Consider the following 20,402-nt stretch of genomic DNA (forward strand, 5'->3'; position numbering starts at 1 on the left):
AATATAGAAAAGAGACCATCACCCTATACACATCCTGTACACCTATGATCGAATAGCTTGAGACGACTTCTTCGCAATAAAGTACGTCAACAGATTGCGCTGGTCGTTGCCAGGAGAATTGACCATGCGCCAAAATACTTCCTCGTTTTGTACCATTCCATGCAACTCCACGCAGAACTCTGTGATAGCACGTCTCACATCAGGTTGCGGCTGCGTAAGACTCGTGCTGGCAAACCTTCCTAATCGTTCGATTTCGCCCTCATCTAACGTCCGGCGGTCCTTATTAAGACGCTTGAGTAGGCCCGATATTATGTAGATCCCCATCGTGATCGCACGATAGCCTTCATCGTCATGTTTCTCCATCTCGATCAAATCAAGCACTGCAAAAATCACTTCCACCGCTTCGCAAGATGCAACTATATCCTCGGCTGTCTCTTCAAGCCCGCTCACTATGTGGTGGGTAAGTTCGTAATTTTTGCGCGTATTAAGAAGCGCTGTCATCACTCGAGGGTAATGGACGGCAAAGTACGCCCCATTATACGCGAACAGGAGCCGGATAGTAACAAGGATCTGTATCTTGAGGTCCATTGAGCGAGACACCGATGTCCGCTTGTCCTCGCCGGGAGCCTCTAGCGCATCAACAAGCCCTATTAGCATCTCATCGTACTTTGACTCATCGATAAATATCGAAGTGTGGTATTTGATGAGTCCCTGCAGTTTTCGGTACCCATGCACGTCCAAAGCTTTTGCTTTGATGCGAATAATGCCTTTGTCCATCATTTCTCTCGCTTTAGTCACATCCTTTGACCGAGGACTAAGGCTTCTGCGTCTATCAACCGCTCCGACTTTCCCTGCAACGCGATGGGTATTCTCCAACTCACTAGGCAACCCTACAGTGCCACTTAACGGACTGGGAGACAATACCGGTTGTTTGACAGTGCGTGGAGTAGGTACATTGGGCTCGTTTACCGGAATCTCTTCCAAAACAGATTTCTTGGAAACATCTGGGTCTCGCGTAATGTTGTTGGAGTGGGTTGTTTCGGCATCGACATGTGCCTCTGGGTCTTCATAGACGGTGAGACCAGCGGGTCGATGTTCCTCATGACGAGGAGCGATAGGACTTGGTATGTGGCTTTGTTTATCTTCACTTGGGTTTCTTGAATGACGCACGCGTGGAGAAGCTATTACAAAAGAGGTGCCATACGTTTCACCACTATTTGTGCGCGAGTGGGTGACTGGTATTCGAGACGGAGAGGTCACTATGTTGGCGGTCTCAGGCACATCGTCGACGGGGATAGGGAGCTCTTCCCTTGTCATTAAATCGTTGTGTGTATGAGTGTTGTGTGCAGGCTTGTGGCCATCCCCCGCAAGTACAACCGGATGCTCGACTACACGAGTCTTTTCACGTAGCGCCAACTCGGCTATCTCACTCTCTCTCGTAGGATTCGGTTGCATGTTATCATCTGAATCATCCCCAGCTCCTGGTGCGGTGTGAATGTCGCCGGATTTGAGACTTGAAATGTCGAGCTTCTTAGGCTTGCTTCTGGTAGTACTGCTTGCTGGGGCAGCGCCAGCTCTTGATTTAGGCCGTGCTGGTGACCTTGCGCTAGGTGTTGCAACAATTTTCGCCCTAGACTTGGCCGGACTGACTTCAGGGCTTACGGGTTTCCCACTGGACGCCGCACTGGGGGGTCTTCTCTCGGCATAGGGATCTGCAGTCGCTGGCCGTGTTATCTCTGGTCGTCGCGGCTTCACTGCCGGCCGCATTGGAGCAGATGACAAGGAAGAAAGGTGGGCGCCCGTTGGGACAGTTCGTGTAGTACTCGCAGCCTTGGATGCCGGAGTCCGCGTCGCCGGGCGTGTGGGTTTAGTATCGGCGAATGTAGATTGCGCAGATTCGGGCCGTGGAGGGATATTCTTTGCGGCAGCAGCTCTCTTCTGAGCCGCAATTGTTTCTTTGAGAGTAGGCCGATGACTTGATGCGACACTGCTCGAAAAGGCCTGCTGAGAGCGGCTGTCTGATGCAGCTGCTGCATTCGGATTGGCGGGATCTTTCTCTAACAAGGTCTTTGATTTATTATCAAGTGTAGACATTATTCTGCGAAAGAAAACGAGGTTAGCTTAAATTCTCTCACAAAAAAGTAAAAATAATCGTACTCTTCTGCGCGATCGGGCCAGAGCTGGTGGAAAGTCCAAAATGTTCCACGCATACTCTCTCGGACCCCAGGGTTCGGATCACCAAGGCATTTTTTGATGCATTTCTCGACCAAGTCGAGACCTCCGCCGTGCTCAATTGAGCTCTTATGGCGAGACTGTTTGAGAAGGAGAGTTTTCAACCAGCCTGTTGCATATAGGCGGGGCTGAACATTTTTGTCTTGACAAGCAAACGACACATGCTGAAGGATGCGAGGAACATAAGTTATGTTTTGAATGATAGCATCCACGGTGAGATTACCATTCTGCGCACTGATCTTCTTCATTCCAGCACATAGCTTGATCATGTTCTGCAGCAGGATTTCCACCATATGGTCGATTCCCGGGCCGCATATTTTCGCAATTTCTTGGATTAAGAGACAGCCCGCTGTAGACAGAGTAGTCCGCAACGAGTTCACCACTTTTAAGATTCCATCGAGAAGAGTTTTGATGCCAGCAAGGAAATGTTGAGAATAGGATTGCGGAGCATTTCCGCGTACAAGTTTCCGAAGTGTCTCAACTGACTTCTCACGAGGAATCCAATTATGCTCCGTTTCCCTGCCCTCGAAATGAGGTTGTATATTCCGTATTAGGTCGTCGATCTCCCGATTCGAGCTCACGAACAGAGGCTCAATGCTTTCGCCTTCCAATGCAGCTGTAGCTGAAGCATTTAAAGAATCCGTGCTAACACTGTGAGACAATCCCTTAGAATGCAGGTCTACTCTTGAAGGCGGTCGAAGGGTGTGTTCCGCATCTATATAATTGAATGAAAAGTTAGTAAAGGCTTAAAATAAATAGCCACATCCAAGCTAACCTTCTCGAGTAATGCCAACGCGGCTTTGTGGGCGTGTAGATAGCACAGAATTTGGCCGAGGTGGATCGTCACGATGGCGAGAAATTGCAAGACTGCTTCCAGGACGACGTGTCTCTGATCGGCTGCTTGACATCATATCGTGATCGGAAAGACCCAGACTAGACAAAATTGCAGAAACTATAGATTTTCGCACACCGTGTTCGGAAAGTTGCTTCTTTAAATCGGATTTAGCCCGGGATGGCGCATTCCTAGTAGGAAGAACAAATCAGCACATTGCGAAAACAATAAGTTGAGATAAGGCACGGCGGCTTACTGAAATATTTCGATGATAGTAGTCTTTGCGGTATCCCGGACGCCACTATCGGCGTCCTCCAAAGCAGCAACTAGCGAAGGAACATGCGCGCGGAACAGGATATTATGTTCTCTGGTCATCTGTAGATATGTAAGTAAGGACGGTGTTAGTCGACTTCCACAAGCGTCTACTGGATGTGACTCACAGTAGCCAACCATGCCATGCTCATCTCCCTAGCCCGTGCATTCTTTCCAACCAAAGCAATTCCCAGGACATGGCTTTCGACTTCTTGAGGAGCTGCAGCCCACAGGTCGGTGAAGGCTTGAGATGCTTGGGAGCGAAGGCGTTCTTTATGGTCTCCAAAACGCTCTAGACAAATGGAGTACAATTGGCGGGCATGAAAGGCAACCAGGTTGTGATATTCTTGTATGTACAACCGCTTAAGCAAGTGCCCGAGTGTTGAAAAGCCCGCAGAAGACAGAGACGGGTGCTGGTTTGATATCGCAACTCGCAAGCTCTCAAATATGGGAAGGACGGCTGTTTCAGGGACATTTTTCTGCTTGATTTCGGACTTGAGGTTCGTAAGCGCTGTGATTTTGGCATCAATTGAAATATTTGGGTTTTTGAGAGTGCCCAAGAGTTCTGTGGCTCTGGACTCCATTTTTTCTTGCGTTTCGCTCAGACCGTCGGAAGGAACACGTCGAAGGCCTGCGGAAGGCACATCAAGGGCAGTTGCGGCCTTGGTGTTGTTGAGCTGGTTTCCTCGAGAAGGGCGAATGCGAGTGTTGCTTTGATCGAATATGCGGATGGCAAGAACGACTATGGGACATAGAAGAACAGCGTCCGTTAGTATGATGTTGGAAGTGAAACAAGAATGAACAGCGCAAAAGGGAACGGATTGACGAAGCGCTGCATCAGGCCGTGGTGAAACATGCGAAATGTTGACTGCTTGACAAAAGAATTGCTCTGCGCATATGCGATGGGACCGCATCAGGGTTGCCCGAAGTGACTTACGAAGAAATGGCTTGTGATGTGCTGTGTCAATCGATATCTGAGTGCGTATGAAGAGCAACGACTGTGAAGAGCGTTAGTTACAAGTCGAGGTCGAGGTCGAGGCTTGTGCCGGCGGTGATCAAAAGGGAAAGCGCGATGGTTGCACCACCACCACCTTACTAACTTCGCAGATTAGCCGCAAGCTTGGCAAAAGCTCAACTTGGTCTTAGGCGCGATGCACGCCCCCGAGTCGATGCAAAAGAGAGACTGCAATGCGTGAGTATAACTCGGATCATCTGAGACGAAGACTGGCAACGAACAGTTGTTGTTGCGTGGCTAAACACACCCGTGGACGTCTCGTGTTTGTTTTCTTTCTGCCAAATCGAGTTGCGTGGTTTACGGTCCGACCAACAATTTCCTCCAATACAATCACACTGTTCCTTTTATACCCACGATGCTTACTGGGATCTTAGGCATCGAACCTTGTCGCCTGAGAAATGATATGTTTCGGCCTTATCGCCATCCCGACAAAACAACAAGCATGACTCGTAGCTATATTCAATATTGTATCTATCTATATGCAGAGAGCTGTTCAATTGCTTGTAGACGTACAATTCAATATGTAATGTAAAGAAATGGCTCTCCGTTTTGCGCATCTACTACTATATCTAATGATTACCACTGGACTGGAGCCTACATATATCCATGGATGTACGGGCGAACCTCGACTTCGACTTCACTGTTTCACATCAAAAGCGCCGTTTCCGCCAAGCATAGCAACAGGAACCTACTCGATGAATGTTCAAAATTAAAAAAAAAAAAAAAGCCCACAAACTGTTGGGTTACTGAATAACTTGACTCTGAGCCACCATGACCACCAGCACATCGACTGCCACTCCCTCGCCGCTTCCGGTCCACACCAAGCACAATCCTCATGACAGCCCTTCTGTTACTAAGAAACCAAGTGTTCCCAAACCAAAGCTCAGACTTCATATACAAGATGCCCGTCACTCTGCAGTGCCGTCTTTCTTCAGCCTCGTCCCGGACCTTGAAGCTGTCCTTGACGCCGCTCTGACGGCAATTGTCGACCAGCTCTATACTTCTCCTCACAGGCAGACCACACACCAGCAGTCGGCACCATTACCCGCGTTCAATCCCTTCATACCCCGTACCCGCTCTGTGACAGTAATACTGCATGATTTTGATGGTGTGGCCTATACTAATGGCACGGAGCTTGATGATGACCACAAGGAAATACATTTCTCGTTGTCATACATAAACCACGTCTGCAATAACAACGCCGACCCTCTCGCCGAGCTAAAAGGCGTGCTTACTCATGAACTCGTTCATTGCTACCAGCATACTGCTCCCCCGGCATCACAGGGGGTATCCATTGCGCGACCTCCCGGTGGTCTCATTGAGGGGATCGCTGACTTTGTGCGCTTGAAGGCAGGCCTTGCTGCTCCGCACTGGCAAATGCCCAAATCTGCTCTAGATCGTGCGTCCAAATGGGATGCAGGCTATCAACACACGGCATACTTCCTGGCATGGCTGGAGGATAAGCGTATTGGCCGTGGCGCAATTGGCTTGCTCAATGATCGTCTGCTTCGGACGGGGTATATCGGGGAAATGCAAGAAGGCAAGACGGACAAATCTCAGCCGAGTTTTTGGAGGGATTTGTTTGGACTTGAGGTCGCTGATTTATGGGAGGAGTATGGCCGGTATCTTGATGAGGGGCCTAAAGAAGAATAGGACGTATCATATGTATATGAATACAGAGCTGAAATTCAAATTCATGAAAAAGAAAAAGAGAGTGTTGATCTATGTTTTTACAATGTCACCTGATATTGCCCATTGAGATCTGAATAATATACAAAGACATGATGACAACATGCAATGGAAAAGTCCGTTCCCATGCAATTTCATACCGAAGATATAAATAACACAATTAGGAAATCTAAGAATGAAACAAAAAATCTCATAGCGCCATTAGACCTCGGCACCATAATAAGAAAAAGAAAGGAAAGGAAACAGGGACCGGTTGATGTGGTAAATGCTTCTTTTCATGGGAACGAAATGCGAAAACAATCTTAGAAGCAAATTTCTCCAAGATCCACGTGGACAGGTTTCCATGACTTAGTGCCTGTTTCTTCCGTCGAACTGGGCACTTTAACATCCAAGGGGCTATAGAGATACCAGCTCTTGAGAGCTGCAACCGCAGCACGAGTCCTGGCTTCCACAATACTCGATCCTGCGCCTTCACCCAGTTTATCCTTGCCAGAGTACACTCCAACCACGAAAACCGGGTGTCTGCTGTGGCGACCAGTCTCGCTCTCAATCCTTGCAGTGGGACGTTCGAAGTTTTCGCGGCCGCAAAGTTTGACCAAATCTTGAATTGGCCGTGCGAAATAAAACAACTTGGACATATCGAGGTGACGAGACAGAATATGTTCTTGGAAGAACTTTTTGGCTGTCGGACGACCGGCATGCAAATAAATGGCGCCCATCATCGCCTGCACAAACGTCGATGAGGCTTTCTCGGCTGTTACACCGGAAATGCTTTCGGCATCTGGAAGTTTTGGTTCAATTCTTTTCGGATGTACGGCCTTGATATCCGGGTTTCCAAAAATATCATCATAAATAACACTCGACGACATCGTTTTTCGCCACTTTGGGCGGACGTGTGGCCGCGTCGTATTCGAACGATCTTGGGAAACCTCATCTCCTGGGTCCACCCTTTTGAACTGAAGGAGTCCCGGATCTACCTCCAATCCCGGTGCAGCAGCAAACTCCACACCCCATTCTCTAGCGACAATTGCGAGTGTCTTAGGGCTGACGTACGCATACATTGCAGCGTATAACACGGCCATGGGAAGGCGAGGATAGGTACAAATCAGGTGTTCGGTGGTGTAGTAAGCGAGGAGGTCTTGGCCAAGCACAGCCAAAGATGCATTGTTGAATTTGGGATGTGGTTCTGCCGATGCATCTAATAACGTACGTGCCACGGTCTCTGGTGGGACTTTGTTTGGTAAAGAGAGTCGAGCATGTAGAGCGAAGACTTTCGGCGACAGATTCCAATATGCTCTTCGAGAAGGAGATTTAGGTTGTTGAGGTTTAGGGTGATGTTCGAGATCCTGTGAAGGGTCTGTTTGGAATTCTTGCATCTGTGCAGCCGTCGAAGCTGTTGACTGCCGTCGCAAGCCAGCGTTGACCTGTAAATATAATTGAGCACCCGGCATGGCCCTGGATGCCGGCGACAGGACCGAGCGGCTCCATCGCTGGAGCTGCAATCTTTTCATCGGGTGCCCTGAGGTGGTAGTATAGCGTAAGCACCAAAATAATGCAATTGGAGCCAGGAACAGGCGTTGGTGTAAGTATTGACCAAGAAGACAGCAATCACGACTTTTCGGAGAAAAATGTCAAGCCGCGCTGCAAAGTCACGGGGACGGGGAGGTGAGAAACTCAGAAAACGACGAAAAGACGCTAATCCATTTACAGTACTAGCTTCCAGGTCACGGGCGTTCCGGCCGACCCAAACCAACGTCGAATGAACACCACCCGATTTCAGAGCAAATCACTCATTTTACATTTCTCTCCGCTACGTTGATTCCTTTCTCGAAGATGGGAGGAGGCGGAAAGATACCGTGAGTCCCGCAGCCTTGTTGAATAGCGAGCTTTCTGGCAATTCCCCGAGTGGAAGCTGACCGATCGCAGTTACCCCAAGGAAGTCTGGTCTCCAGCTGGAGGTTGGTATGCCCAGCCAGGCAACTGGAAAACCAACACTGCGATCCTCGGCGCAGCTATCGTCGGAATCGCTGCAGCGACGTGGAGTCTGAGCGCAGAACGCGAACACCGCAATAAAATGCCCGAGCCAGGCCGATTCTTTCCCAGCCGGAAGTCAGTTACTCTGATGAATTTTCGCCCCAATTGCAACATTTGCTGACCATATTTCTTCTAGCTGGAGCAAGCAAATAATTGAACATGAGCGACAGACTGCCACGAAGAACGAATCATAGACAAACCCATTAAAAAAAATTAGAGGCAAGCTTTGGGCGTCTTAAGTGCCGCGGGGATATGGATTGCAGCTACAGATTTTTTACCAATCTACAAAGAATTGATAAAGGAGGGATTTAATTTTTCATCCATTCATGATTCTGCGGAAGCTGTTTGAGGGTTGTGCATAACCGCTGTGTATAATTACGAAGTCTTTCACTGAACCCAGTTTCGTTCCAAAGCTCACTTCCATCCTCCGCTGTCGAGATTGTAGGCACCCCAATCTGTTCTACAACAAATCCGGCTACCACTGTAGCACAGACTAACGCCTTGGGGACCTGACCGTCATTGCCCCATTGGAATTTGATCTCATTCCAAGCATCTGAAGATGCAAGCACATCATTAATAACATGGCTGGGCTTGCGACCTTGGGAGATCATGCCTTGTGCTAAGGCACCAAGAAAAGAATTTCCGGCCCCAGTAGGATCGACAACTTTACTTGCCTGGCCTGATTGTGATTGATGATATGCTGGTAGCCATAATCCTTTTTGACCCTTTGAATAGCTGTAGCTTCCGTCCTTGCCTGCCCTGATAACTAGAGTTCCTTGGCTTTCTGGTCCGATGCCAGATAGCAGTATGCTTTGAACAAGCTTTCGATCATCCTCATTGGTCTCGTTCCATCCTGGACGACCAAACATCATGCCTAGCTCCAGCTCATTGGGACTTACCACATCAACCACGCGGCAGGCTTCAAGGAATTTTACATGTTCTTCTGGGGTGCATAGATCAGGCACCGGTTCCCATACGAATATTGGCCTTGCAGACCGACCTAAACCCGCCGACTTTTGCCGCTGGAGAATGTCCTGAACGATGAGCATACATCGCTCGGAGGAGCAGACCATGTGAAAAGTTTTTGAGAAAATCTGGGCATCTGAAAGCATCCAGGGGTCCAGCCGTAGCTTTGGTGTCAAATATTTGAAGTCTTTTTTCTCTTCTCATTAGGTCCGCTTGCTACACAGAAAAGGTGTTCAGCCAGCCTCACCTCTTTTTTCATTTTCGCCATATCCGTTCCATGCTCGAGTAGTTTGTCGGCTCTTGTCCTCCCGAATAATACATCCTGTGTTCCATGACAGAATGGTGCTCATCATATCGGCCGGAAAATCGGATCCCACGTCCAGAATCCAGCTCACGGCCTTCCCATGCTCCGCCCCGGCAACGATGCGCGCTCCTATAACAGCAAATGATCCAGCACCCCCTATAATGCCATAGACTGACGGAGTGGGTGGTTTAAACTCGATATCATCTAGGAGGCACGGGCATGTTAGAATAGGACATACATTGTTGAGCGCGATGGTACGCAGCTATCAAGTGAAATGCCATTGATACATGCCTATTATGAACATTCCCAAGCTACAGAAGTCCACCTCGGCTTCCGGCCCGAGAGGCGAGGAGCTGTTATGCGACATCATCTTCCCTTTGAGGGGTTCTCTCCTGCAAATCCGTTGGACTGCCTGGGCCAAGGATGCCTTGACTAACTCGCAGGTAACGGGGGTTACAGCTAGGGGATTGGACACCAATTAGAGTACGAATGAGTTATGTCTCAAAACAAAAACACGTCAGCCTTGTGCTCCCACGTCAACCGATGATGTTATCGGGCCATGATTTGTGTGGGTGAAAGCGGAAGCCTAAATATATTGCTGCCTCAGGCAAGAAATAAATATGGGCGGGCGGGCCGGCGTCCGCAAGCTGGCCGCTTCGGAGCCTCACCTGAACAACTCTTGAGTTGATCATCTGTTTACTCCTTGTCTTTGGCGTCAACTTATAGCACCGCCATTTCTATACTCTGTCTACTTTCATCTTGCAGCTGCTCTTTCGTCAGCTGCCAGCGCCTTCTACAGTTTGGGGGTTCGGCATTTTGCCGGAGGCGTGAACTGAGGTGTAGCCCCTGGCTGTAGCTCAGCCAGCTTGTACCATTACGTCGCCCTCCATATCGCTCAGTCGGGATTCTATCACAGCGTCGGCGACAATGGCGGCGGGGAGTCAAATGCATAACATGACAACCCTCATCAAGAGGTACGAGTTGATAATTACTCTTAATGTCCGATTGCCACGAACATCCGACGACTGACACCTCACTGGCAGGCTTGAGGCAGCAACCTCTCGCCTTGAGGATATGGCAATGTCGTTCGAGGGCGCAAGCCCCTCGAGCCACACGAGCCTTGCAACTCCTGTGCAGCCACCAGCCCTAGAGCCTCCCAAACAGGCCCCTTCACCGCCAGCGCCAACACCTGAACCGGATCCACAACAAATCGAGGACTTTGATGCGCTCATCAAAAGCGATGTCCAGGCATTTGTTGACCTTGGAAAGGAAATTGGCGGCCTAGTCGGAGAACAGGTATTAGTTCCGAGGACATGCACAAAATGACGCGGTAGCCAATTATGGACATGGTATTGACTTTGATAACAGTCCGAGGCAGTTCTTCAAGCATTCCAGGCAGAGCGTACCTTTATTCTCGTCACCACCAAGGCAAAAAAACCAGACCCATTCAACCCAGAACTCATGACCGAGCTCCACAAAGCATCCGATACGATCAACAATATCCGCGAGTCTAACCGGGTTTCACCGTATTTCAACCATTTGAGCGCCGTTGCCGAAGGCATTGTTGCGCTGGGCTGGTTTTTCGAGATGAAACCCGCAACCTTTGTCAACGACATGTTAGGCGGAATTCAATACTATGGAAACAAGGTTTTGAAAGAGTACAAAGAAAAGTAAGCATATCAGGCGGTGTAATTCTATTGAGCAAATACTGATTGTTTTGGGACAACAGAGATCCACAACATGTCCAGTACATACAAGCATATTACAAGGTTTTCCGGTCACTTGCCTCGTTCTTGAATAACCACTATCAAAGAGGCCTGACCTGGAACAACCAGAGCGACATCTCTGCTCTGGATGCATTGAAACAGATTCAATCAGGTGCATCTCAATCAGCGGTTGCTCCCGCACCGGCTGCCGGTGCACCACCGCCGCCGCCTCCACCTCCACCGCCTCCACCACCGCCAGCTGATTTAGGTGCCCCTTCCTCTGGCGCAAAAGAAGGAGGGGACATGTCTGCAGTGTTTGCTGAATTGAACCAGGGTGATGCCATCACATCGGGTCTCCGCAAGGTAGACAAATCTCAGATGACACACAAGAACCCCAGTCTTCGAGCAAGCTCTACAGTTCCAGAGCGATCCGACTCCCAAAGTAGTCTCGGATCGCCTATCAGTAGGGCTAAATCACCTGCACCGGGCAAGAAGCCCAAGCCCGAGAGCATGCGTGCCAAGAAACCTCCCCGAAAGGATCTGGAGGGCAGCAAATGGTATATTGAGCACTTCGACAACGCCTCTGATATAATCGAAATACCCGCGCAACAGAACCAATCTATTCTCATCTCCCGCTGCAACAAGGCAATCGTCAAAGTGACTGGAAAAGCAAACGCGATCTCGATCGATAACTGCACTGGACTCTCAATCATCGTCGAGTCCCTGGTCAGCAGTTTGGAGGTGATCAAATCCGCAAAGTTTGCGCTGGAAGTCGGTGGCGTTGTCCCGACTTTACTTCTGGATCAGGTAGATGGCGCAACCGTCTATCTTTCACCGGAAAGTATCAATCTGGAGGTCTTTAGCAGTAAGACAATGGGTGTCAACATCTTGCTACCGCCGAAGGACGAAGGGGACGACACCATTGAATGCCCAGTTCCAGAACAGATCAAGAGCTATGTCAAGGACGGCGTGCTTGTCAATGAGATTGTTGAACATGCTGGTTAGAATTGCAGGTTTGACTTGCTTTACCTTACTTGTCTCTTGACTACTCTAGGAGGGGATAACTTGCACTAGTAACCTCGGTCTAGAATTCTCGTTCTTGCTCTTTTGAAACATTTTGTGATTTAGCTCAGGTTGGTAGTAGTGGTGCTATAGTATATTCATGTAGATTATATTCAAGATTCAAGATTCTTATTCCGATGTTGTAGTAAGTTCAAAGATACAACCAAATAATACAGTCATGATCTACCTAGATACATGACTGGGCTCACAGCTCGATAAAGTAATTCGCGGATTGTACCCTAGAATGTATGCATATCGGAAAACGTATGAATATTTTCAAGCAATTAAAGCCTTTTATATATTCGAGAGCAACGCAGTATGTACGCCATTGTGTTCAAAGACTAATTGTCGGATCGCTGAGTTGAAAGTACAGCAACAACAGCAATCAACAGGTGTATCGGGTATGTATATATAGTGGAGCGGACTCTGCTATTGCCTAATTGTCGATTAGCCGGTTGCTCTTGTTCATGATGATACGATATGGATATATATGTGATCTCCGGGATCAAAAAAATATGGTCTGCTCAAGTGAAGAGGATGCAGAAGTACGCTTTCTGCGTATAATAGAGCGAATGGAGGTATCAATCGCTTGCTGGCAAGAGATTGTTTGATGAGAAGAATAATAATCAAGTCTCGAATCCATCGCGGATGGAATTCGATAAATCAACGAGATCGGTTCATTGATCAGCCTGTTCGCTGCTGCAATTCCACTCTTTAAGCTTCTGTGCGAGCAAACTCTCTCTAGGGCTGGAAAATGCGGGTGAGGAAGGGTAGCCGGTCCAATAGCCGGTGTCTCCTTTCTGGAGCTTGTTATAAAGTTCGCTATCATTGCCATTGTCCATCTCTGTTTCTCCCAAGTATTGGGAGTCTGCTGGCCTGGAAGGCGAAGAATCCAATGACATGTCTTCGGAGGTTGGATGCTGAGATGAAGCAGAATTTTCAGTCTGCCAGAAATTGCTCGAAAATATGGAGCCGACAGAATCTCCAGCTGGTAATGATCCTTTGGGTTTGGGAATGGACGGCTTGAATGATACGGGGTTCACCTGCGTTTTTGAGGACACAGGCGGTGATGAATGAGGAAAAGCTTTATCTTCCAAAAACTGGTTTCCATTGAGCCCGATCCCAGCACTACGTCTCCTGTAATGCTTGTCACTTGCCGAGCAATGAACAGCTGTGTTTGTTGTGTCTTTTACAGGCTTGTAGGGGCTGTATCGAGGCTCTGGATACTGGATTTCATTCCGTAACTTCTCCTTGCCGTCAGGCACTCGATTGGCAAAGACAACACGGATCGTAGAATAGAGATAAAATCGACCCTTAGCTGGGCAGCATATATTCAAGTGGATGAGATATCTCAGGGTGGGTTTGTCTTTAGGGTCGTTTGTCGGATTGAGAGACGCTTCAGGACGATCAGTGCCTAGATTCTTCCGTGCTGTCAAAGGCATGTCAATAATCGGGCCCGCCGAATAGCTTCTTTGCCGAATGAATGTTTTGGTGCCTGGTTCCATGCCGTCGAGATCATATGGAACAAGGAATAGCTTGACGGCAGTTTTGTTCGGGTTTTTGATCACAATTTGCAGCTGACCACGTTGAGGGATGCGATAGGCGCCCCCGGGAGGAGCCTTGACGACATCGGTACGACCAGATCGCCTTTCGTGTTTGTGGCATTCGCTAAAGTCAGAGCTTGGTATGAGAGTGCTTGAATGGTTATTTCCAGGCAAGTCTGACGTCTTTGGGTTGCGATTCCGGTTGCTCCCGCTCGAGCTATCCCCTCGGGGCAATGAATTTTCAAGATCAATCAATCCAACGTATGGACTAGGACTGTCATCCGAGATTGAGCGGCCAGCACCTGATGTGGGATAGCTATAGAAGACAGCTGGAAAGGGTACTGTGACGTGAGGTGGGTATCTCAAATTAGCTTTACATTTGCCCTTGCCCAGAACACCAATCTTTGCAGTGAAGTCCAAAGGCTTCGACGGAGTCGTAGACATTCTTCCGCGTAAGATAGACTCTTCATACGAGCCAACCATTGAAGCATGAATACGAGGAGACAAGTCTGACGATAAAGATGGTCGCCGCAACCGAAAAGGCGTTTGCGGTGACGATGCAGGTTGAAGACTACATGCCGGTGATCGATGGGGTTGATACGCCTGGTGTCGCAGGCCCTCCCCTCCTTGAACTGTCGCAAACGACCTGCTTAGATTGAAGTTTCGTGATTGGCTTGGTGGCGAGTTACGAAGTTGCATAAACGTTTCTGGTGGCAATGTACGCCGACGGCTGTTCTTGTTTGAATTTGTGGTAAAATCGACGGATTCAAGCTTTGGTGAGAAGTCTAAATCGGTATTGTTTGCTTGATACACTAATGGACTAGTGGGAGCCTTCAGAACATAGCTTGAGGAGAATGACCCAAGAGAAGGTGCCCTAGATCTGGCACTTGAGATACTTTGGGAATTCCCAGTCACTGTCTCAGAATCTCTGGAAATGAATCTTGAAGGAGTAGCTGGATTAAACCATGGCGTAGTGGGTGAAGAACCAAAGCGCTTAAAGGATGGAGAGTCCTGCGTTGTAGAGTTTAAGCCCCCATATCTAGGAAAATCCGGCGGTTCTGTTTGAGCAGCACCTTCTCTAAAATCTCCAGAATGTAGCGCGGAGCGTGGACGTTCGATTTCGCCAGGTTGAGCCAAGCTAGTCCTCTCATCGAATATGTCTTGCCGCGCGGGTTTTGAGGGTGAATCTTCTCTATTGTTCTCCAGTTCCAGTGTCCATGGTTGAGAGGGAGAACTTTGGTAAGCACGATAATCCTCAGGCTTGCTCTCTAAGTTTATATTATGAGACCCCCAAGCAGGAAATTCCCGCTGCTTTAGACTCTGTATGAGCACTTCTAGGCCATTAGCTTGTAACCGGGAGGAATGGTGGCGGTCATAGATTTGCTGGTCTGGTGACGAGGCCTCGCTCATTTGAATATCAGCTAACTGATGGTATCTCCATTCTGAACCTGAACACCCGGAAATATTTTCAATATTGCCGCTTTCACTGCCGGTTGATTTGCTTGGAGACGGAGCGCCGTTTGATCTTTCCGGGTCGTGGAATATAGGCATTTTAAGTTATTATATAGATCATAAGCCGCGAAGTGATATTAACATCTCAACCAGAAGCACAGACTGGAGAAGTCCTTGTCGCTCTTTAGGTAGCGGATGAGGTCTGACAGACACAATCGGGTGGCGGTAAGAACCTTGGACGACGTAATATACTTCGGAGATGCAATAGTATGTGCTGGCAGACTGGCTGCAGGCAACAGTCAAACGGACAACAGAACAAAGATAAAGCACAACAAAGCGAGAAAGTCGGCGGATGGCTACAGTCAAGTCGAGATCATGGTTTAGTGAGGTGAGGTGAGGTGAGGTGAGGTTGGAGATCGGAGGTTGAGGGAGCGCATGAACCGGTGACTTATCTAATAACTACCCGCTGACTAACAAACATGAAGTCAGTCGATGATCTCTGGCTCCGCAGCCAGCCGGAACATGCAGCATAATGCGCACTATGCAAGTCCAGCGAAGAGACGACAGCTGACGTTGTGACGCAGAAAGGGAAAAATAAAGGATGTCTTAGCACTTTCTCTCAAAAGAAAATGAATGATCGCTGCTAAATTGGCCGCTGGAGGCGACGCTTTTTAAGTGTTTCTTGGCGCTTGCCTAGCGCCATGGGTGGGGCCTTCCCTCGGTGGACTTTGGAATTTTGCGGAGCTGCCAAAAAAAAAAAATGAAACTGTTGATAGTGGAGCGTCTGCACGAACATCACCAGAACTAGCTGTAGTCTACATCCATAAGCAGCTGCTGGTATACGACTGCATTGGGCTATTTGATAATATCTTTTTCGTTTCCTTTGTTTCTCTCAAAATGGCACCAAAACGGCCCCTTGACGCAGACTATGCCGCCGATTCGAAGGCATCCACCGCTGCACCGGAAACTCACAAACGCAGGAAGGGCTTCACGGTTGGACCAGACAATTTGCCAGATGGCACATACCGGCGTAAAAGTACGTCGATTCCTAGTTTATCACGCTTCTCCTTAAGAAAGGACACTTTTCATGCTAATCCCCTACGTTTTTTAGCCCAGAAAATCAAACGTGATCTAATCGAGAAGGCCAAGGTCAAGAAGGCCTATGCAAAAATAAAAGCTGCCGAACAAGAATCTGCACCTGTGCGGTCTAGTTATTATAACTACGACAACAACGACGGCGATGAAGGACCTACTGAGAATGCTGATTCCGCGACACCAGCCACCACTAGTCTGGAATTGCACCCCGATCGCCAAGCTATGCTAGATGGTCCTGAAGAAAAAGAATCTATAGAGGAGGAAAGGAGAGCTAAGAGGCGAGACGAGGCGAGGGAACAGGGCCGTCGGAAACGACGACCTAAGCCGTCCGCTTTCAAGAAAGAGATTGAATTGGCCGAGAAGCGTAGGAAGGAGCAAGAGGCTCGACACAGAGAGAGGGAATCGAAAGCTAAGGAGCGGGAAGCTATGGCAAGGGCAAGGAGGCCTGACCAGTATGGAAAGCGAAGGCTTGGTCGGGAAAGCAAAGTTCTTCTGAGTAAGATCCAGCGTACTGTGGGATCTCAATAAATTGATGCATTCTATTTGATTTCCAATTTCATTTATTGTTCTTGAAATACACGATACAAGCCAAGATACCCTTTTGCATTATCTACATGTCTCTAAACATAGCTGCTGTGTTCTGTGGGTCGTATATATGTAGAGAGGATTGATATGACTGGAAAACTATTGCGCGGCTGCTTTGGCAGACCTCACTTTCCTAAAACATGCAAACTCGCCTTTGGTTCGCTCACGCAATTTCTTCAGAATCCCCCGCATCTCGCCCAGCTCGGCCTGTAGCTTGGTACGCGCTTCGTTATTGGTTCGTCGATCGAGTTCTAGGTAGATTTGGCTCTGTATTGAAGATGCCTCCTCTGTCACATACTGCGACATGGTTTGCGCGACGAATTCAGTGTCCAAGGTAGCTTGCATGAGTGCAGGCAGCGTGTATTTAGCACGGGATTGAAATGCTGAGAGGAGTGACGACGATATCTTCGTGATGAGGTGGCAAAGAACGCCGCTTAGCAAGGGGTTCGCTGAAGACGACAATGAGGAAGAAGATGCCGATGATGATCCAGGCTGAACTGGGATGGTTGTAGAGATCTCGGTGTGTACGAGTACCAAAGTCAGCATTGTTGTGTACACATATGGCTTCACCTGCTCCGGACGGTTTGTGACCGGAACCCAGTCTGGTGCTTTGATGCCTTCCTGGATTACAGCATCCAAAGCCGTGATTGTCGGGTTTGTGTACGACTGAAACAGTCTAGCATCAATCTGACCAAGTACATCGCGAATCGTGTTTGATTCATCTGTCAATTTAACAGAGAAAGCCGTCTCGAAGTTGGACACCAGCTGAGGAACAAACTCTGTTTGAAGTGCCTTGAGGTTTGACAGAGTAAGAAGCATCCGTACGTTCTGAGACTCTCAAGTCAGCAATGAATATTATACGGGGACCCAGTCGAGAACTTACCCTATTCCTTGCATCGACACTGTCTGTTGTGATGATGGTCGATGCCGCATCGATACTCCGTACCGGTACTGTAGGTCTGCCAAGTCCCCATTCATCGTCGTCGCCTATGTTAATCGGTCGCTCAGCATTTTCCACAAGGCCACTAAGAGCTTTGTAGACACTAGTCACAAACTGAGACCGGACCATCTGTAATAATTTGGCGGGGGGCGGCGTAACAACGTCAACCGCGCCAGCCTTGCTCATGGCTTCTGAAATGTAAAGAATCTTCTGCATCCCAGCCAGCACCATGCTTTCAAAGGAAACTAAAAATCCAGGCATTCTTGTGAGTTCTCGTTTTTCTGGATCACGGGTCCAGTCTTCGAGCATTTTGCAATTCTCGGCGTCCTTATTCCAAGCAGCGCAAGCAACACGTACACATCGTTCACGAGCTATACTAACAAGATTCTTCAGGCGGTCATAAGAAGTGCTTCCTGTGGTTATTGGAGATAATGCAGCCATATCACTAGCGGCTGTGCCAATCAGGATCAGGAATCTGCTTAAATAGTGCACGCTACTCAATGAATTGGAGTATGGAGGCCAGAATGCAAATTCCTCCCATGCTTCCCCACGTTTTGGTGAAGTTGGAGGTAAGTTCTTGGGGTCGAGCTTAAATCGAGATTCAGTAGGGGTGACATGAATAACAGGCGTGCCAGGGCTTGGTGGAATTGGCGAAGCCAGAAGAGAGATATCTTCAATCGGAGGATCTGCAAATAAAGAAAGGACGCTCTTTCGGATCAAATCGACGAGTTCGATAATGCCATCTTGTAGCTGCTTCACACCATCATTGGGTAGACGATGGTGTTTGCGACTCTCGCCTTCAAACCCTGCGGGCAACATTTTTTGTTTGTTGCCATTGATAAAAGACTGCGCTGTTTCCCAAAATTCAGCTACTTCACCCAGCAAGCCGGTTTGCATAGATAGCAATTTCGTCAAATAAGTATGGATGCATTCCCACAGCTCAATGACTGAATCCGTATCAAGTCTTTCCAGCGGCTCCGCATCGCGTAGAGATACACGCAGGAAAGTTGCCATGGCCTGGATATTAGGCTTCTCCCCCGCGGCAAGTCGGCGTCTGAGAATCTCGATCTCGACGCTAGATCGTTCGCAAAAAGTAACAATTTTCGTTTTGAGTAAGTCGTAACGGCTCAGAAGCCAAATCCACACAGGGTTATCCTCCACACCGAGTTCCAGAAGCGCTCCAATCAACTCCATATGCTCCTCTACCGGTCCAGCTGCAGTTAGATGAGACGATGAAGTATTAACATCACTCAATCGGTGCCACAAGTCTCTTTTAAATGCTTCGACTTGGTGTTCGACATCAATCCACATTCGCCCAGTGGCCAACACAGTGTGACTTTCATCATCTGTCAATTGCCGGCCTCTTGTTGTTGCGCGATCAACTAGTTGTTTAGCTTCATTTCTCAGAGTCTTAGCTCGACGATATTCATCAAATATGGATTGAAAGTCCCGTTGCTTGATCGCTCTAGAAATGTTCCCGCCGGTCTCATACACTGCCCGATTCCTTTCAACGGCATTTACAAGCGCATATAGGTTCTGCTCGCGATCTCGACCTCCCAACGCAGGACCCCATAACTCTTCCGCTTTGACCGATGCCTCAACTAAGGGGGCCCGGATCCCCTTCACCCCGTATTCAGCCTCCTTGGTAAGGGCAGTCTTCTTCGAAGCAGCGCTTGGCGCTGGTGGGGGAGCTCCAGTGAGCGAGTAGCGATATTGGCCGCTTGCACGATGTGACTGAGGCCTGTTTTTATTTGCTCCTTGGTCTCTCATTTCCGTGTATACGCTGTCTATTGTCGCCTTTGCGCGCACGAAACGCTCAAAGTTGGCCTCCACAAGCACCTTCAGAGAAGCCGATTTTTTATCAATCGAACGCGACAGAAACTCGAGACCCTCAAGTAGGCTTTTAGTAGAGGCGTCTTGATGCGCCTGGGCCAAAAACAAAGCGGGAGAAAATGAAGTCGAGGACAGAAGGAATCGATTGCGCAAGCGCGGGTCGTCGTCAACGGGAATACGTCGCTGTTTGAGGATATACATCACACTGTCAGAGGACCCCAGGGGATCCGATTCGTCTTTAACGGCGACATTGTCACCGGCGCCCCCTGCTCGATATGAGCCTGCTGCCAGACCCCTACTGCCCGTTCCACCTAGAGCCGAGTATCGTGCAGAGCGTCTTTCCTGTTTGGCGCCACCGCCGGCAGCGAAGTCCTCGGTATCTGAAGCGTCACTCTCGTCGAGCTCAGCAGGCCACACGTCCGGAAAGGCATGCTGGATGCCGTAGTGGCCAGCAACGTCGATATCCTCCGCCATCTTGCACGATCCGAGAGCTGCTAGACCTAGCAGATATCGATATCCACTGTGTGCCGGTCACTCCAGAGTCCAGTGCCCAATAGCAGACCAAGATAGGTTACCGTCCGATTCTGCGTTGATGTCACAGTGAACGGCAAGAAAGTTCCGAAACGCGGAAGTTACGCTGCGGCTTGCTGGCCACACACAGCCGAGGGAGCCCACCTTCCCTGCAATCGGAACTTGCGAAGCTAACGCGGATAAACTCTTCCTGCCTTTTTTCATTCTGTCCTCTGGAACTATCCAGCACCACAGAATTTCCATTTCTAGGGAGGAGTTTTGCGAATTGCA

The 20,402-nt window shown here is 48.8% G+C and overlaps 8 protein-coding genes across 8 annotated transcripts; 3 read left to right on the plus strand and 5 right to left on the minus strand.

Moving 5' to 3' along the window:
• Window positions 1-42: 42 nt before the first annotated feature.
• On the minus strand, window positions 43-4,290 carry UA08_00777 (hypothetical protein; the record flags this gene model as incomplete). The annotated part of the gene is made up of 5 exons (XM_020260620.1): window positions 43-2,067; window positions 2,136-2,947; window positions 3,008-3,255; window positions 3,321-3,439; window positions 3,505-4,290. The coding sequence occupies 5 exons, from the start codon at window positions 4,288-4,290 to the stop codon at window positions 43-45; spliced, it is 3,990 nt and encodes a 1,329-aa protein (XP_020123952.1).
• Window positions 4,291-5,162: 872 nt separating this feature from the next.
• On the plus strand, window positions 5,163-6,044 carry UA08_00778 (hypothetical protein; the record flags this gene model as incomplete). Its single annotated transcript, XM_020260621.1, has 1 exon — window positions 5,163-6,044. The coding sequence occupies one exon, from the start codon at window positions 5,163-5,165 to the stop codon at window positions 6,042-6,044; it is 882 nt and encodes a 293-aa protein (XP_020123961.1).
• Window positions 6,045-6,382: 338 nt separating this feature from the next.
• On the minus strand, window positions 6,383-7,456 carry UA08_00779 (hypothetical protein; the record flags this gene model as incomplete). The annotated part of the gene is made up of 1 exon (XM_020260622.1): window positions 6,383-7,456. The coding sequence occupies one exon, from the start codon at window positions 7,454-7,456 to the stop codon at window positions 6,383-6,385; it is 1,074 nt and encodes a 357-aa protein (XP_020123960.1).
• Window positions 7,457-8,422: 966 nt separating this feature from the next.
• UA08_00780 (hypothetical protein) lies at window positions 8,423-9,665 on the minus strand (the record flags this gene model as incomplete). The annotated part of the gene is made up of 3 exons (XM_020260624.1): window positions 8,423-9,267; window positions 9,328-9,588; window positions 9,623-9,665. The coding sequence occupies 3 exons, from the start codon at window positions 9,663-9,665 to the stop codon at window positions 8,423-8,425; spliced, it is 1,149 nt and encodes a 382-aa protein (XP_020124191.1).
• Window positions 9,666-10,311: 646 nt separating this feature from the next.
• Window positions 10,312-12,095, plus strand: UA08_00781 (hypothetical protein; the record flags this gene model as incomplete). Its single annotated transcript, XM_020260625.1, has 4 exons — window positions 10,312-10,358; window positions 10,428-10,680; window positions 10,753-11,054; window positions 11,114-12,095. The coding sequence occupies 4 exons, from the start codon at window positions 10,312-10,314 to the stop codon at window positions 12,093-12,095; spliced, it is 1,584 nt and encodes a 527-aa protein (XP_020124192.1).
• Window positions 12,096-12,829: 734 nt separating this feature from the next.
• UA08_00782 (hypothetical protein) lies at window positions 12,830-15,247 on the minus strand (the record flags this gene model as incomplete). Its single annotated transcript, XM_020260626.1, has 1 exon — window positions 12,830-15,247. The coding sequence occupies one exon, from the start codon at window positions 15,245-15,247 to the stop codon at window positions 12,830-12,832; it is 2,418 nt and encodes an 805-aa protein (XP_020124189.1).
• Window positions 15,248-16,045: 798 nt separating this feature from the next.
• On the plus strand, window positions 16,046-16,771 carry UA08_00783 (hypothetical protein; the record flags this gene model as incomplete). The annotated part of the gene is made up of 2 exons (XM_020260627.1): window positions 16,046-16,184; window positions 16,260-16,771. 2 exons carry the CDS (start codon window positions 16,046-16,048, stop codon window positions 16,769-16,771), a joined length of 651 nt encoding a protein of 216 aa, XP_020124190.1.
• A 156-nt stretch (window positions 16,772-16,927) lies between these two features.
• Window positions 16,928-20,075, minus strand: UA08_00784 (hypothetical protein; the record flags this gene model as incomplete). The annotated part of the gene is made up of 2 exons (XM_020260628.1): window positions 16,928-17,656; window positions 17,712-20,075. 2 exons carry the CDS (start codon window positions 20,073-20,075, stop codon window positions 16,928-16,930), a joined length of 3,093 nt encoding a protein of 1,030 aa, XP_020124195.1.
• Between the last annotated feature and the right edge of the window lie 327 nt (window positions 20,076-20,402).

This window comes from Talaromyces atroroseus (genome assembly GCF_001907595.1).
Source record: "Talaromyces atroroseus strain IBT 11181 chromosome Unknown scaffold_0, whole genome shotgun sequence".
NCBI lineage: Eukaryota > Fungi > Ascomycota > Eurotiomycetes > Eurotiales > Trichocomaceae > Talaromyces > Talaromyces atroroseus.